Source organism: Lates calcarifer, linkage group LG3 (genome assembly GCF_001640805.2).
Source record: "Lates calcarifer isolate ASB-BC8 linkage group LG3, TLL_Latcal_v3, whole genome shotgun sequence".
Taxonomy (NCBI): domain Eukaryota; kingdom Metazoa; phylum Chordata; class Actinopteri; family Centropomidae; genus Lates; species Lates calcarifer.
In genome coordinates this window covers 8,703,734-8,721,109 of record NC_066835.1, presented here as the reverse complement: position 1 = coordinate 8,721,109, position 17,376 = coordinate 8,703,734, and the positions used below count along the sequence as shown (strand labels likewise).

General features: G+C 40.0%; 2 protein-coding genes and 1 long non-coding RNA gene across 4 annotated transcripts; 2 read left to right on the top strand and 1 right to left on the bottom strand.

Annotated features, from left to right (window-relative positions):
* Positions 1 to 81: 81 nt before the first annotated feature.
* Positions 82 to 4,963, top strand: ccdc126 (coiled-coil domain containing 126). Of its 2 annotated transcripts, none has more exons than XM_018667552.2 (3): positions 82 to 359; positions 2,397 to 3,094; positions 3,277 to 4,963. In XM_018667552.2, the coding sequence occupies exons 2-3, from the start codon at positions 2,857 to 2,859 to the stop codon at positions 3,483 to 3,485; spliced, it is 447 nt and encodes a 148-aa protein (XP_018523068.1). In that variant the 5' UTR covers positions 82 to 359; positions 2,397 to 2,856; the 3' UTR covers positions 3,486 to 4,963. The 2 variants fall into 2 exon arrangements, with proteins under 2 accessions (XP_018523068.1, XP_018523059.1); XM_018667543.2 differs by having other exon boundaries at positions 82 to 398.
* Positions 4,964 to 5,646: 683 nt separating this feature from the next.
* On the top strand, positions 5,647 to 11,939 carry tra2a (transformer 2 alpha homolog). The gene is given in 10 exon segments (XM_018667332.2): positions 5,647 to 5,811; positions 7,336 to 7,469; positions 7,604 to 7,769; positions 8,271 to 8,324; positions 9,683 to 9,871; positions 10,433 to 10,548; positions 10,854 to 10,877; positions 10,879 to 10,962; positions 11,047 to 11,117; positions 11,322 to 11,939. Coding segments are annotated over 10 exon segments (885 nt in total). The 5' UTR covers positions 5,647 to 5,775; the 3' UTR covers positions 11,333 to 11,939.
* LOC108877567 (uncharacterized) lies at positions 11,778 to 16,614 on the bottom strand. The gene is made up of 2 exons (XR_001960113.2): positions 15,908 to 16,614; positions 11,778 to 15,551 (listed from the first exon to the last, which is right to left on the bottom strand). It is a non-coding gene; the product is annotated as an uncharacterized LOC108877567 (long non-coding RNA).
* Between the last annotated feature and the right edge of the window lie 762 nt (positions 16,615 to 17,376).

The window sequence follows — 17,376 nt, the reverse complement described above, 5'->3', positions numbered from 1 at the left end:
GACAGAAAACGAGCAACGAGCCTGCATTACCCACAATGCCGTAGTAATGACGCACTTAGTAGATGTTCAGGGGAACCATGACAGTCTGCACAGATGCATGCTTGGAATTCTAGCTGCCGACTTTCCCCCCTCAAAGACCCCATCGTTTTGGAGACCGTGGAGGAAGAACCCGAACTGGCTACCAGAGTGAACAGACACCCCAACATGAAGCCTGGCAGCTAACTCTGCAAAATGTGTTTTTAAACCGGAGACAGCAGCGACAGCCCAGGGTTGTCAAACAACAAGCATCATTCAGTGTCAGCCAGAGGTAGCAGCTGCTGGAGCTCACAGTCGTCTCGTCCGTGCTTCTCTGGAGCCTGGTAATTCCTGCTTCGGCCACAAGATAGCTTCTACTGGTGGTAAATGTTTGTTTCTTTCAATGGGAATAGCTACATTTGTAGATAATGTTTTTGGCTTTCTTTTGACTGCCAAGTTCGAGTGTGGTCGAGCTAACACGTTAAGCTAACATTAAATGTTAATAGAGTTGGAAACAGCTTCAGCTGGATTCGAGCGGCTGCCAACAATTATTCCAAAAATCTCTTTAAAGTTGAAAAAGTCTTGAAACTTAGTACATCTTTCATGTCTCATCATTCGTGGTCGGATGTATGTGTATCATGTACGTATGTACGTGTGCGAGTGAATGATAAGTTCAGTTTCACTTACCAGCCTGTGGTTAGTTACTAAGACTGTGTGTTTATGCTGTTGGAGTCTCAAAGTTACATGTCATGCACAGCACCTAAGCCTTCACATCTGTTATTACCTCTGCCCCAGCAGTATTGACATTTCAGTTTTTAGTTTATTTTCTGCAGGTCAGCTGATAAAGTTTGCTGCTGCTGAGTGACAGCTGTTGTGGTCAATGTTTAACCTCTAGATGAGGCACTTTGATTGGTACTGTGTGCCTTATCACTCAATCGTCCCATTAGGCATGCTATATTTAAACTGTTTTCTAAATAAAGTGGAACATTCATTGTCTGAGGCTGTGACCTAAATGGTGTGCTTTTCCATAGGACAGTGTGTGGAATAGCCTGGCATACGAGTGAAGACGGGACAGGGTCTGAATACCAAAACCTCTGGTTGTCAACAACCCTAAGATGAAAATGATTTATTGACTGACATGTGGAAGGCAGAGAAAATTACCTTGCAGGCTTATCACTCTCTGCTTAGTGGCTGACATGGCTTTCCCTTACCTGTTAACTTCACCCTGAAATATTACCTGTACTTCATTGCACATACAGTTGCTGTGAATCATGCATTAATGTTAGCTTAGTTAAAGGGATGTCTGTATTTTTTTATTAGTGGACAGAAAACATCATTTGACACAGGTTTCAGGGGATTTACGCTTGATGTTCAGAATGTGTAACACCTGAAGTGGGTGGTGGAGCATTGTTGCTATGTCTTACACTGCATTTGCATGTTTTTGCTTCCTGATTTCCTGAACAGTTTTCAGCTGTTACTTTCACCTCCTGGGTCCTTGCATTCTGATACACAGTAGCACCCAGGTCCCAGGAAGGATGTGTGTGTGTGTTTGTCTGTGTGTGTTTGTTTGGATAGACACTGGCAAGCATCGCTAAATGGATTCTGTTACCTTTCTTTTCATAATTTATTCCCTCAGTCATTGTCCCCTCTCTGACCTCAATAGGAAATGACAACCCCACACCCAAGAGACAGAGCAGAGAATGAACTTGGTGACAAAGTTGTGAAAACTGAGAAACGATCGTCTAATTTCCCCAACATGTGCGCGGTGCACTCTCAGGCCATTTGTAAGCCCAGTAACCATTGTGGAGGTGGGATTAGAGAATGAATGCCCTCTATGCCTCTTGTCTGTTGCAGTGTCTCCTATCTGGAGCTGCAAAGTGGGTCCCATGAAATCTAAACTGGAAATCAGGTTTCTAGGCTAAAGAGGGCTGAAAAAGATTTGTTGATGAGTGGGCTATTGTGTGCACCCTGACCCAAAGCAGCAAAGAAATCTGTCTTTTATAACAGCTAAATAGTCTAGGAAGCTGCTTTGATGTAGCCACCAGCTCCTTGCCAGTAATGATGAGGTGGATTTTGTTCTTCATCCAGCACATACAGTGGTGTTTGTGTGTGGTGGAAAATATTGAACTCATCCACCCAGAAATCCTCATAGTCATTCTCAGTAAAATCCACAATGCTCAGCGGGGCTCTGAGTCTAGTATGAATTAGCATAGAATGAAAATGATGCTTTAAAAGGTTTGTGGTTTTTAGAATGTCAGTTTCTTCTCCCAATTCATGACATTATCTCTGGTAAGTTAGTCTATAAAAACTGTCAATAACGTGTGTATTTCTTTGTTGTTAATTTGATCTTTTCTTTCTTTCTGTGTACTTTTCCACTATAGTCAACAATGTCCACAGAATCCCTGCCTGAACGCTCAGTCTACAGTTGTGATTTGGGGTTAGATGTCTTGAAACCAAAGCATCTTCCCAAAACCCCCTGACTGTCGGGGTGTCGGGGTGTCAGCGTCTTTCTGGTTCAACTTCCTGGCATCTGGTGTTGTTCAACACATTCTCACCTCTTAGGAGGAACAGGATGCACGGTGGTTAGAGACACCTCTTTGACTATAGGAGTAGTGCTCAAGCACAGTCCCTGTTGGAGCTTACTAGAGCGAGGAGTTCAATCTGTACCAGCACTGGGAATTCTTTTTAGCGGACTTTAACCTCCGACCTCTCTGTGACGGCAGAAAACAGAATTTCCCTGCACAATTCAACAAACTGTCACACTCCTCAATTAAGGACAAGACTGTCAGCCTCTAGACCAGGCCTCACTAGCTCCCCCTCCCCTTCACCACCCCTAGTACCATGCTGGGTGGCCTCCTGCGGAGGAACATGTCCCAGAAGCTGAGCGTGCTGCTGCTGGTATTCGGCCTGGCGTGGGGACTTATGCTGCTGCGCTACACCGTGCAGCAGCCTCGACATCAGAGCAGCGCCGAGCTACGTGAGCAGATCCTTGAGCTCAGTCGGCGATATGTCAAGGTCCTGACAGAGGAAAACCAGAACGCCCCAGGTGGGCCACAGGGAACCTCCATGGCTGGTTATGGTAAGTATTTGAAAAGAAGTTAGGAGTATTGCAGAATATATCTGATTACCTCTCTTTTTCCTGCACATAAAATGACTTGCTTACTCATGTATGAACATTGTATGTTTTATAGCTGTGAAAAAGCACTGTTATATTACATTTCCTTGTGTTTTCTCTCTTTTCCCTTCTCTGATACATCGCAGCTGATCTGAAGAGGACTATAGCTGTGTTGCTGGACGACATCCTGACGAGGCTGGTCAAACTGGAGGGGAAAATCGAATCGGTGGTCAACGCCTCCTCCACTAACACTTCCCACACAGCAGGGGGTGTCCTTGCCTCTAGCCACCCAGGGACGTCCCGCCTTCACCCACACATGCCTAATAATAGGCCTCGACCGCATCAAGGAGCATAGCTTTTGATGGATATGTAGAGTTTTTGGTTTTAGCACATCACACTTTTTTCCAGCATTTATCGCTGATGGAACAACATCAGACAAATGAAAAGCAATAGGGAGATATATGGACATCCAAAAACTTAAAATTCAGGATGCATCTCGGAAATGTTCAGCCAGCTCAGACTGGGAAGAGAGATGACTTTTTCATGCTCTGTCCTGTCATATGCTAATATTTATTGATTTTTTTTCTTTTTTTTACCAAGACTATTCAGTGCATTTTTATATTTCATTGCTGATTTTATTTGGCTAAAGTTTTAGCATTTTTTATGATGCCATACTCGAATCTTGTGACTGTTAAAGCAAACGCAAAGAGTGAAATTGAATCTCATATTCTTTATCATAAAAATGGCTCAAAATGCTCCTGTGTCTACATTGTAAAAAAGATTTATCAGCACTGCTTCAACATATCAAAATGCTGAACTAAACAGTACAGTCCTGATAGTTAGGAATGGCAACATTTCAGTTTTTTGCTGGTGCAGTTGCTAAATGCTGTATGAAGAACATTCTTCTTTTAGCTTACACATGTAGTGATTTTAAGGATAAGTAACTTGTACACTTCACCTGTAAGAGATAATCCAAAGAATGTTATTTGCACTCCATCTGAAGGCAGTATAAATGTGTATTTAGAGTTGCTGCGAGACAATTTGGGGTTTATGCAGAATATGATGAGACGGTGCCTATTTGCCACTGTAAACATGAGTGTGTGTGTGATTTGTCTCAGTTGTGATCCAATGGTTCCCTTGCCCGGTGTTGAGACACGTTTTAATTTAGATGTGGAACAGACTGAATGTACTGTGTGGTCAGTATTTAGCCCTGTAGTGCTGTTAAAATGACTGACCTACTGCTTACACATGTTCAGGGTTCATGTTGCACTGTGACTCTATAGAGATTTTCTAAAAATACTGGGCTCATCCAACTTTGACTTAAGGGATATTTAAGGATCTGAAACATTCATTCTTCCAGCCTGCCTGCTGGTCCTGGGTATGGTTTCTATAATACTGAGAAGCTCTGGCAAATTACCTCACCCTGTCCTGCCCAGAGGAAGAAAATCTTTAATTTGCTCATCAGGATGCTCATTAATATGATGACTTTGTCCTGCCAAAAAAAATGGCAATACTGTTATCAATACTACTTGGAGGTTGTATGAGACAAAGTCAATGTGGGTGGAAAGCTAAAATATGAGAGGAAAAATGTGATTCAAACATAAACTAGTAGTCATAATTGCTCATTTACTTTGCTTCATAATGTTGCTGACATATTACAGACTCAACTGTATGTTGAAGAGGCTAGACTGAATATACAGAACTGTGGTTTGACTGTGTTTACAGTGAGTGATACCATAAATGTAATGTACTTCATATTGCTGAAGTAGAAAAGATGGTGAGTCAGTCAGCTGCTGTGAGCTTTACTAATAAATTGACCTCATGGAAAAATTATTCTCCCCCGTTTAAATCAGTGTTTCTATCAGACCCTCCACTTAGTTGCCTCACAAGGAAAAAGCTGTATCAGTTGCTTTTATCCAAATATGGAAAAGGGTATCCTCCATGTGTCTTTAGGGGTGAGTATGTATGTGTAATTTTTCAGTTCAGTAAGCAAGACACCACTGCAATATGCTGAGGTACCTGACATTATAATTTACTAGCCAAATCATGTGATGGAAAGTAACAAAGTGCGTTTATTCAAATATTTTACTTATACTTCACTTAAGTCTTTCATGCCATTTTCTGCTTCTTATCCACTACATTTAATTGACAACTGTCCATTAAAGTAACTTGTTACTTTGCAGATAAGGAATTTAGTCAACCCAGCAGTACTATATATAGAGTGCTTTAAATTAATTTCATGTCAGCAAGTATAAACATTAAAATGCTTCTTACCGAATAATTTGTCACTAATGTTATTTGAGCAACAATAATATTAAATGGGGCATTCTCCGTTAAGAGTAGTTTTCTTATGCAGATTTTAAATGCAGGACTTTTACTTGTAATGGTGTGATTTGGAGGTACTACTACCCTTACTTATGGGAGAGTTTTCAGGGTGTGTTATGAGGCGTTCAAGTGCGCCTTGTTTTTTCTCATGAAGGAGGCGCGGGCAACAAGACGGGACATGACGTCAGACTCCGCAGTACATAAACATACCACCTACCTCACGCGCCATCTTCTAGCTAATAACCAGTCGGACTCAAACATTGTGTAAAACCTCAGTTTGCGCCTGTCTCAATACGTGGTCGTGTTAGCTATACTGAACAATGAGTGACATTGAGGACGGAAACTGTGACGTACGGGTAAGTAGTTACATCGAACAATAACAAATATCTCCCTTTTCCTCCTTTTTCTTTCGTGTGGCTGCCTAAAAAGCACACTGTAGGAGAATACGCTGCTAGCTAATGTAAATTTGAGCTAATGCTAAATTAGTAGCTTAACGTCGACGTTACATGCTTTGTTGGCTGACCATACTTGTGTTAGAGGCAGAGAAGTGCTGTGTGTTTGCCTCAAGCCGACAATGTAATCGAAAGTAATTAACATGAACGGTTGTCGCTCTGCTAGCAAGACTGGTTCAACCAAACTCCCCCAACGGTGGCTAGCAAGCTAGTCACCGTAGCTAGCAAGCTAGTCACCGTTAGCTTAAAAATACACTGGTATTTTCAAATTGGCCTGTGTCTGTATTTCGAGATAAATTCATTGCACCTGAATTATTTGCTCATGGCGCTAATTATGAGCTATCTGCGACGTTTGAATGATGGACTTTAATATGGACATCTGTGCTTTGCTGAAGCCATTTTTGCACATTGGCCACCTGGGTTTTTTGTTGTGCCTGTTACAGAATTTATCTATATTAAATGTAGACTTTATCCACTCTTCCTTCCCCGCTTTCACGCTCTGAATTAGCTATCTGAAACACTGCTAGTGTCACATAAGTCACATAATCTATCTGAGCTCTTTACTTGTGATCACATTTATTTAAATTGTTGTAACTTTGCTCGTTTACATAATTTCTGGATTATTAAAATCTAATGTAATTGTACTGCATTCAGTGTTTCTTTTCATTTCATTTAAGATTTTCTCCTCTTCTTAAACCTATGATCTTAATTTTATTGAATGTTCTTTTTTCATTAAGGTTATTGATCGTGAAGGATTTGAAGAGTTTTATCCAAGAATGATGAAGAAAAATTTCAAGATAAAAGAAGGCTAATGAAAACATGTACAGAGCAGAACATAGAAGTGGAAAGGGAGGAAAATGTGACGGAAGAATGGTGTCAGATAGAAGCGCGTGGCAGTGTAATGGCTAAAATGAAACTGGTTTCAGTTTGGGTGAAGAGAGGAAAAACAGTCCTGGAATCAGAAAATGAGAAAACTGAAAAAAGAAGAATGAAGAAGGATAGAAATCCTGAGAGAAGGGAGTAGCGTGTAAAGAATCTGGAAGAATGAATGTGTCTCTAGGTTAAGTAAATATACTGTTTGTGTCACATGTCTTTTCTTTACTATGGTCCCTTTCTGTAACATAAAAATGCATGTTTCATTTTTCCCCTTGATGGCCCAGGTGGACATGGAAATAGACCTGTCATGTACATTTATTATATATGATTAATGATATGCTACATTGTACACCAGATATTTATATATTGGAATTATAAGATTACTAACCTTTTCCTTCACAGTACTTAAGTTGTACATATTTAGACAGGTGAACTGTATGTGTGCAACATACTCTAGCACATCTCACTACTCTGTGCTTGATTGTGTTTCTGTGTAAAGAAATAAATGAATTTGTCCATGAAAAAGTTGTTAACATGCTGCTGTGGCAATAGGGGTCACGGTCCCCATCTAAATCGGATCGTGGGAGTCCAGCTCGGGTCAAGTCGGAGAGCAGGTCCGGCTCCCCGAGCCCATCCCGGGCCTCCAAACGCTCTGAGTCCAGATCCCGCTCTCGGTCAAAATCTAGGTATGGCTTCTCCATTTTGGAGATGCTCACTCTGAGCAGAAAAAGTAACTTGGAGCTTTTCTAACATCTGTTATTGTCTCATCTGTTGTACCATTAAATTCAGTGCCTCTCCTCCTCTACCCTATCCTTTTCAGGTCTCGTTCTAGGCGACACTCAAATCGCCGCTACAGCCGCTCACGCTCGCGGTCCTATTCCCACCGGAGGAAGTCCCGCTCTCGTTCCTACAGCCCCGAATACCGCCGCAGGAGGAGCCAGAGCACCTCCCCTATGTCCAACCGACGCCGCCACACCGGCAGCAGGGTGAGTGTGATGTGATCTGAAGATGGGGAAAAGAACAGAGCACCAACAAAGAACACTTTATTTATACTCTCAAATATTTGAACATATAGCCCATAATAAGTGGGGACATTATCATATACTGCATGACCTATTACTTGATAAATCAGAGTCATCAGAATAATCTCCCCAAAGCAGTTTTTTGCTTTTTAATATTTTATTATTTCAGCACTTTTTATTTAGATAAGTCACAGTGGCTACAACAGGCAAACTGACTTACACATGTTAAACACAATATTTTGCATTTGACTCAAATAGGATTGTTAAAGATAAAGGATTGTTATTTACAGGGATTATATGATCAAAGCACTTAGTCTTAGCTCAGGTGCAAGTGGATTTCTCATTGTTTTATTTGTGAGTAAGTAATTTTTCATCTGATTGTGGTTAATGCTGTGGGAAACCACTCTGACATGACATTTAATAACCCCTTTTATTAACCCTCCCCTCCTTTCATTATATCAACAGAGCCATGACTTCACAAAAGAAGCATACAGTCATGGCGGTGATGCTGATGTTAGGGTATGTGGACCTTCTGACATATTTTGGTAAAGAGCAATGTAATATTTGTGTGTGGGTCAAAGGTGGTGCTTCCTGTGTAGTACTGGATGATGGATTAAGGGGTAAAAATAACCTAGTGGAAATAAATTATGATACTGGGGGCTGGTTTGCAACCAAATGCATATTAAACTGATTTTATATCCCAATGTACAGTGAATTTACCTACCCAATTAAAATAATTTTTAGAATACTGGAGCAAAATGGGCATTTGACAATGTATCAGTATTTAGGGTACAAATGTGTTTATTTTTGTATTGTATGTTCATTTTATTGCACCAATATACTGTGTGGAGGATTTCAGTTGTAGTGCATGTATGTGTACGCAGTTTTCATGTATTTTAGTTACACAGTATGCTGTATCTATTTCATTGTGACAATAACTAGCAACATATGAATGAATAGAATAATACACTACTCTACTTAATTTAATTTACTTTTCTGTGACAAAGAAACTTTTAAAGCTTTTCCAGATCTGCAACAGGATAAATGTGACAAACGTGCAAACACACTTGGATACATTGATGTTAAGTAATAAATCAAGGCAGGAAGTAGTAAATAAAGCTACACTTTATGTATTTATAATAAATAAAGAGTAAAATTTATACATGACCATTTTCTTGCAGCACCATGTTTGACTACAGTGTGTGTAAAGTCGGCACACTGCTGCTTTAAGAGGTCCATGTGATAATGCCAAGCAGGAACTAAGTGAGATTTTCAAAGCAAGCAGACAGCAAATGAAATGGGTGTGTATTATGTATAGGTGTCCCCAGGACATCTTTTTGAAAGCAGTTCTAAGGGGTTATTAAAGCTGTCACAGTTTACCCACTGAGCATTTATTGTTGCACTGGCACAACTGGAGATGCTTAGAGGGAAAGGTTTTGGTACCCCATTGTAAAAATGGACAGTCATACCTCTTCAGTGATAACTCCGATAGCTGCCTTAGTTGTAAACCAGAAGTCATAATGTAACAGAAAGTATCCAGTGTAGTTAGACTGGTATTTCCTCCCTAACTGGTGAGAAAAGAACCTGAAGCAAATGGTATAAATAAGGAGGGTTGTTTTTTTTTTTTTTTTTTTAACTCTAAATGAATTAATGCAAGATATTTTCTTAGTGCTTAGTTCTTAGTGCCTAGTGTCTTTTCTGTGTTTGGGTTTTGCTAAGAGATACCTCTACGGTCTGTTCTGTGCCCATGTAAAATGCTGTGGCATGCATGACAAATCATGTTTTGCATACTAAAGTAAGAGGGATGCAAAACATCAGACGGGTAGATGCGTTAAGCCTACATCATCAACTCTGACCCTTACTGTTGACCCTTCCAGGCGAACCCCGACCCCAGCACATGTTTGGGGGTGTTTGGCTTGAGCCTGTACACCACAGAGCGTGACCTGAGGGAGGTGTTTTCGCGATATGGTCCTTTGGCCGGGGTCAATGTGGTGTATGACCAGCGCACGGGTCGTTCCCGTGGCTTTGCCTTTGTTTACTTCGAGAGGCTCGAGGATTCCAAAGAGGTATGGGAAATGTTCTATGTATGGGTCAGATTGTCAGTTAGCTTCAGTCCTGGTCCGAGGAACTCATTTGTTTCCTGTAGTTAATTATATTTATTGGGCTTCTAAGTGTAAAGTATTGACTGGATTAATTTGCTAGAATTAGAAGTGGCATGGCTTTGGGTCCTGATGACTTCTAAGTCTAATTCTAGCATTAGTTTATTTGCCACCATTGCCACTTTTTTTTATTGTTTCAAGTTGTAATATTTTTATATCCATATATGGTTATCTGTAACTACATATTGGCAGCTTGTTTTCATAGTTGAAGTACATGCAGGTTCAAAGATCATCTTCCTCAGATAAGGCCACCTGATTTTTTCAAATTTATTTATTTAGATGTGATTACACAAGTAGGCCACTAGGTGTCTGCCTTGCCACAAATTCCTTCACCTTGCGGTCATGCACCTCCATAGCAAAGCTTACTCTGTAATGTAGGTGGGCCTATTGTGAATTAAATAATTTCACCAAAGAGCTTGCAATAGTCTGATAACATCTTTGTCTTGTCCTTCCTCTTGTGCTCCCCAGGCAATGGAGCGAGCCAACGGCATGGAGCTGGATGGGAGGCGCATCAGAGTGGATTATTCCATTACCAAACGTCCCCATACACCCACACCAGGGATCTACATGGGCCGACCAACTCAGTAAGATCAACACTAATGTCAAGTCTTAACATGTCAGTTTTCTGTGTGGCATTTGATCAACATTACATGTTTGAAGTCCCTAAGAAGCATAAACGTACATTTGAGCCGTCAGCAGTAGAGAACTGGGATAGTGTAATGTTCTGACATCAGAGCTTGCTCATATCACTTGTGTATCTAATTTTGGGTCTTTTCTTGAAACCCACTTGTGATTTGTAACAATTTATACTGATTTTGACATGGTGCTGTGTTTCTCAAGAGTTAAGGCCTGAAAGTCACCTCTCCTCGTTTCTCCTTTATTTCAACAGCAATGGTGGCGGGGGCAGCGGTGGCAGCAGCAGGAGGGGGAGAGACTCAGTACTATGACCGTGGCTACGACCGCTATGACAGATACGATGAGTATGACTACAGGTATAGGTGAGTATTAATTTGTGTGTACAAAGTCAGTGTTCTGTGCTTACATGAGAGAAAAAATCAAACATTTTCTTTGTCTCTTTGCAGTCGCAGGCGCTCTCCATCACCATACTACAGTCGGTACAGGTCTCGCTCGCGGTCTCGCTCTTACAGCCCACGTAAGTGTGAAGAGAAATGCATACAATAGAAAGCTTTTCAAACTGCATCTACTATATCTCCTCAGACATGTAATCAGGCTGCTGCTAGTATGCATATTTAAACACATTCATGTACCTTACTCACCAGTGAAAGCAAACTGAATGTATTCATATTTCACTGACTCATACCTATATTAATATGACTTTTATATTTTCTTCTTGCAGGACGTTACTAAGTTGCTTCTTTCAACCTTCAGCTTCCTTCCAATAATTGATTGCGTGTGACTCATCAAGGTGTTTTCATCAAGGGGAAAAATTTTTGAACCAGCATGTATATCATCAAAACTCTTTAAGTTTGAGATAGTTCTTGTTTACAAGCAATAGATGTCTTAATTTTTTTAGACGTTTGTTGATCCATGTTCAGTGTGAGCAAAGAACTTTTTTTTCTGTTAGTGATGGTAAATGAGATTTTTTTGCACTGATCACTGTTATCCTTGTCATGATGGGGAAAGAAAACTGGGTTTTAGTAACTAAAGATGACACTTATTTTACAGCCTGTATTAAGTAAATAATTATCAGAATAATGTCTGTATATGTACAGTAAAGATAACAAATTGATTAAATCTAAATGCTACTTAGGAACTAACTGAGTTTACTGGTAAGTAGCAGGTAAAATGGTGCTGTAAAATAAAGTGTCGTCATGCTATCAGTGGTTGGTTCTCTGCTCACATCCACTTTTTTGTCCAGGAAGTAATCATTTCAGTTTCTCTAGAGAGTTTTATGTATTGCATTTTTTTATTGTTGTTTCTTTGTATGGAAATACAAATATATGAAAACTCCAAAGTTTTGTAAGGTGTTTTTCTGACTTAATGTGCATGAAATTGGAAGTTGAGCTTCGGTTGTATAGGTGGGAGTTAATACTGTAAGTTGAGTGGGTGAGGTGGGAAAACAAGCTGGGAGAGTTTTCACAGAACTAGACCGGACGCCAAGATGTTGTGCATGACAAGTTTATGTTCACACAAATTTAAAGTAGTTGGATCTGGAGCCACAATAGATTCTCCAAAAGTTCAGTTTGCTCTCATTCAGGCTACACCAATGAAAACATGCAAAGAAGGACTTTTACCAGGCTTTTATTGGGTGGCTTCATTGCATAAGATACAAAGTTCACATGTAAGAAAAAACAGACAACAGCATTCTGTTAATACATGGTTTGTTGAGAGGCATTTCTCAGTGCATATTTACAGTAACAACAACAAGAGCCTGTGCTTCCCTCAACATTCATTATCATGGTGCCCATTAAAATACAGAAACTTTTTCACTTTCATGTGACTGTGATGTCCTTCACCTCAGCAAAGACACTACTAGTACATTTTAAATAACCAAACGTGTGCTTTACATTATGAAAAGGTGACAGAACAAGGCCAGGTTTGTTCTACGTTAGACAGTGTTACCAGTCAAAATTTGCATTTAAACAAAACCCTTGCAGTTTGCATCAACATGACATCAAAAATGATAAGTTTTTGTACCAATCAGATACAGGTTTAGATATCTGGAGCAAAAGCGAGATCTTGAAACTGAGCGGCTAATCGCAAAAGTAAACCTGAAGGAATGGAGGGCTCTTTTATCTGTAGACCTTAGCCCCAATAATAAGGCCCTCCATTCAAATGAGGTTTATAATCACTGCTGACATGTCATGGGGCCCCTCAGAGTTATTCGTTCATTCACACACTGACCCCAAGATAATTCTGTAGGTTCCAAGGTAACCACTAGCTGGAAGGATAAAAGGGTCAAAGTATGAGGTCTTTCTCAATAAAGACACTTAAGGCTATAGTAAGTTGATTGGTGTGTACGTCTGTGCCCATTTTCACCTTTGATTTTTATGTTACGTGAACTTTGAACACTGGCACTCATTCATATACATTTTGCCTGTGCAGGTCTGTGTCATTAAGTATATGAACTATAAAATTAAGTTATGGCCCCCTGATCTGAAGTGTAGCGTAGACACTTCTGAGCTGGTTTCACTGTATAGAACAGGTACACAGATTGAATGAAAATGCAGATAATTCTCATGATTTTATGGTTAACTGTGAGGTTGTGTTGTTTTATATGAATTTCTTTTTCTTTATTGAAATTACATAATGACACAGGTATCATGGCAGGGGCTATCTAGCCATAGGTTGACCAGTAGGGGACAGACTGGGCATCCATAATATTGGGATTTCCCTGCAGCGAGAACCCTCCTATAGAAGTTGGACTCAAACATTCAGAAAGACACACACGCGAGTACATTATGTTCTGGTTCAGAGAAAGGACAATATCAGGGGTAGTGTAAACTATTTGCCTGAAGGAAGCATTCCATGTCTACTTAACAAAAAATAAAACTGTGAAATCATTGTTGCACCCTCAAACCAAAAACATGCAGTACATTCTGAGACTATATAAAATATACTGCCACCATCTTTTCTCAGTTTTCCATCAACTTTATCACATAGTTTTACTGTAGAGGTCAATGATTTATAATAGTGAACTGAACATGCCCAAGGTCTACACCAGGTGTAACCTGTATCTTTAACATCCTGTATTTGTGATCAGAATAAAAAAAAATAGCAGTACGGGCTCCTAACGTACAGGACAATGTCTGAGGGTTAACAGGCGACAGCATGTTCACGTATTCTATATGGTCTGAACGTAGGACGACCGGTGGGGGGGTTGTAGGCTTAAATTCTCCACCTCTGAGTCGCTCACGTCCGAGCAATAAACATGTGGGTCCACTTGGAATAACAAACATTAACAACTGTTTGCTATTTGATCAGCACGTGCTGTTTATCTTATTTACCAGCCAGAGTTCTTTATGATACATATGTCCAAAGGAAATATCATCCAGACCCTTTTTAAATCTTTTTATTTTAGTTTAAGCACATCTACAGTTGTTGATCTTAGTGAGGAGAATATGTTTTCTGAAGTTAAATGCATTTATTTATTTATATTTGCCCAAATTCAACAAATAAACAGCTCATTACTGTGCCAGAAGTGTGGTTTTATTACTTTTTAACTCTTGGCTAATTTGTCTTAGCTTAATAAAATATTTTATTATCAGCCTAAAAACTATTTAAAGCTTGTGATCAATGTTTTGCTTATATTTACATCTCAAAATTTAAGTGACAATCCACAGACAGCGGAAAAGTTACTAACTCTGTCATAGCACTTTAAAAGGTTGCTAGTTAGAAAAACCCTGTTAAATCCACATTAAATAATTTGTATTTCTGTAAAGAAATTAATTATCAAAATCAAGTTGACAGATTACCTCCAACGCTTTAACACCAGGTTAGTATTAACGCACAACAAATAACAAGCTACATTTTTAACAAGAATTTGCAGAAACTTTTCCACTTGAGTAAAAATGCTACATATTCCATTCCAGATTCATCAAATCCTGCACTTTATTTTGCAATAAACATAATCTAATGTAAAACTGAAAAGTGTGAAAACTTGAAGAACAACAAATCAAGTTTCCCCCCTCTTTTAGAAAACCAGATATTGAAGAAGCTGATTGCTTTTGAGCTGTTAAGAGAGACATTTTCTCAGCACAAATCACAGTGTAACTAATCAATCAAGGTGCTGAAACCAGTAAACAACAAGCAGCCAGGAGGGAAGTCCTCCTGCAACAAAGACAAAAAGCTAAATGCTAAAAAACCCTAGCCATGCAAGTACAGGAGCAATGTGTGACAAAGTCTGCAAATATTCATGTGACTCTGCGTGAAAACACCCACTTTTTCATCAGACTTTTTTCCACGCTGCACGGACATGTGGTGTTAATCTGATTGATCAAATGCTCCACAACAGTTAAAAAAATGCATCCATATTAAGGTCACAAAAAATATATAAAATCAACAGATGTTTATTATAAAAAACTACATTTGTGTTGAAGTGCTGAAAAATAAAAACAAATAAGAATCCCTGGCTTTTTCTTTTATACACCATGCAGCGTGTGAAATGCAGTCTGCACAGAATTTAATGAAATGACTTTCAATTAAACAAATATTTCATTAAGAACACAAGCACAGTTGTTGTCACTTGTGGAACAAAACAATAGTGTGACGGTAGCTGTGTTCAGCTGCTATTAATAGCTTTTTAAAGCTATTTTCAACAAAACAAGAGACTAATTATTTCCTCAAAAATGTCCTCACATTTAAATAATCTTTTCTACCACTGCTGACCTAGATTGAGTACACTTTTTCATACTCATTTCCAGATTTGAGTTTTATTTTGAAAAAGGTCCAAGTGACGAGAAAACAAGTTTCTTTACTAGTATTACTCTTTTAAAAATAACACAGATATTAGCAGGAATATATTATCTTTTTTAATATTTTGCCAGCTAGCATTAACTCATTACTTACTGCTTTAAAAAGAAATGTTCCTTGGCATGTGTTTTGAGGGGGCACAAACCGCCATTTTCTAATGAGAGGAAGGGTGTCATCCCAGAGGAGAATATGTGGAGGAAAAAAAACATCCTCATTTTTTTGTTTTGGAGCCTGTATGAAAGCACTTGATGTAAATAGAAAACATATGCCTGGACCCAAAAGGGTAAAGAAAGAGAGAGACTTGCATTAACATCGATAAGGACACTGTTTCCATCAGTTAATGTTAGTGCAAGGCTCTAGATTCTCCTCAACATGGCGTACACCACAGTGTTCCCTGACTCTGTCCGAAGCGGTCAGCCAGTGGATTTAATGGTTACAACTCAAGTGGAAAGAAAACATGGTTACAGATTTGAATCGCCTAACAGTAAATAAAAAATAAAGCAATCTCACCGGAAAACAGAATCCCTTGATTCAGTGTAGCCTAAAGGGCTTTGTAAAGGAGCCTTTGCGCTTGGCGACGTAGACTATCTATATCTTGGAGTGAGGCCAGCAGCTCAAAGTTGGGCTATAAGCTGCGTTTTACTTAAACAATCTACCTCCCCTCTCCTCCTTCTCTCTCTCTCTAGAAATATCCTAGACTATGTTTAACAAGATCGATTTTGTCAGTTCTTTTCCTACACTGACATTAACCGCAGAAATCTTCCCACATAGGATGCAGTCTAGTCTGAAAACTTTATGTCAGTTTGCCCCCTATGGAATTTGTCCATAGCGAGAAGTCCTGAGACTGGGGGCGGGGAGACTTTCTGTACATTCCTCAGCGATACATTCACTACTCCTCCTGCAGACCCTGCAGCCACACACACACACACACACACTCTCACACAGACACACAGGCACATACACACACAGGCAGCGGGCTGCGGCCATGCATCAGTTCATTTAAACCGACAGAGCCAGGCGAGCGCTCACATGACTGCTGTCTCTATACGTTCACTCCACAAATCTACCATTTACAAGGCACCATCCAGGAGGCACAGCACGTTTGACGCTGGGCTGCTGCGTGTGAGCGTTTCGTTATTTCGTTTGCAATGGAAATCATTGAAGCCAAGTAAACTGGGTTATAAAAAATTGTAGGAGTCTGAATAGGCCGGCGGAAAGCGCCCAAGTTTAATAAATCCCTCATATAGCTCAATACAGAGAAGATATATGGATCTAACCACTGAGTAAAAAGTTGTTAAGAAACTCTTCGGGAGTTGAAACTTAAAACAAATTATAAAACGATTAAAAGTTAGTATTAAGTGCTCTAAAGTTAATTTTAGACACTCCCTTTTATTCCCTTTTCGGTTAACCTATTTATATAAGTGGCCCATAAATGTAAACACGAGCTAAAACTTCCTGAAAAGTTGAGAGCAGTTATGAAAAGAGCCGCGGATTTGGCCACCGGCTCGTGTTTCGTTACATCTTTATGGCTTATGACAAAGCCCAGCAGAGGAAACATGGGGAGAAATGCATAATTGGCGCGCTGATTCATATAGAATAGTCGAGCCGAAGAGCCAATGAATGAGCGCGTTGAGGCCGAGCCAGCAGCAGTAGTACGGAGCGGGTCTGCGGCCCTCTGATTGGACGAGCTTCCCGACCAATCAGAGGGGCCTGTGTGTTTGTTCAGCAGCAGAGGAGTAAACCCACTGAGACAGCCATGGCCCCAGTCTGAGCCAGTGGCTGAAGGGCCCACTAAACCAACACTCCCTTTGTAACCTGCTTTACATGAGCATGCACACCTAGGCCTATTCATTAGCAAACACTGCAGGGACACAGTGCTATCATTTCAGGTCATAGCATAGCCCTCTGCACTGGCAGCTGCAGGGCTGCAGTGGAGGTTACACCCACCTAAACTCACTTTTATAACACTTTTTCTATGT

What these genes read in the sequence shown, in the direction of transcription:
- ccdc126 (XM_018667552.2), top strand. Translation starts at nt 2,857, where the DNA reads ATGCTGGGTGGCCTCCTGCGGAGGAACATGTCCCAGAAGCTGAGCGTG. An exon ending in AACCTCCATGGCTGGTTATG is followed by an intron (nt 3,095 to 3,276) that starts GTAAGTATTTGA and finishes GATACATCGCAG; the next exon opens with CTGATCTGAAGAGGACTATA.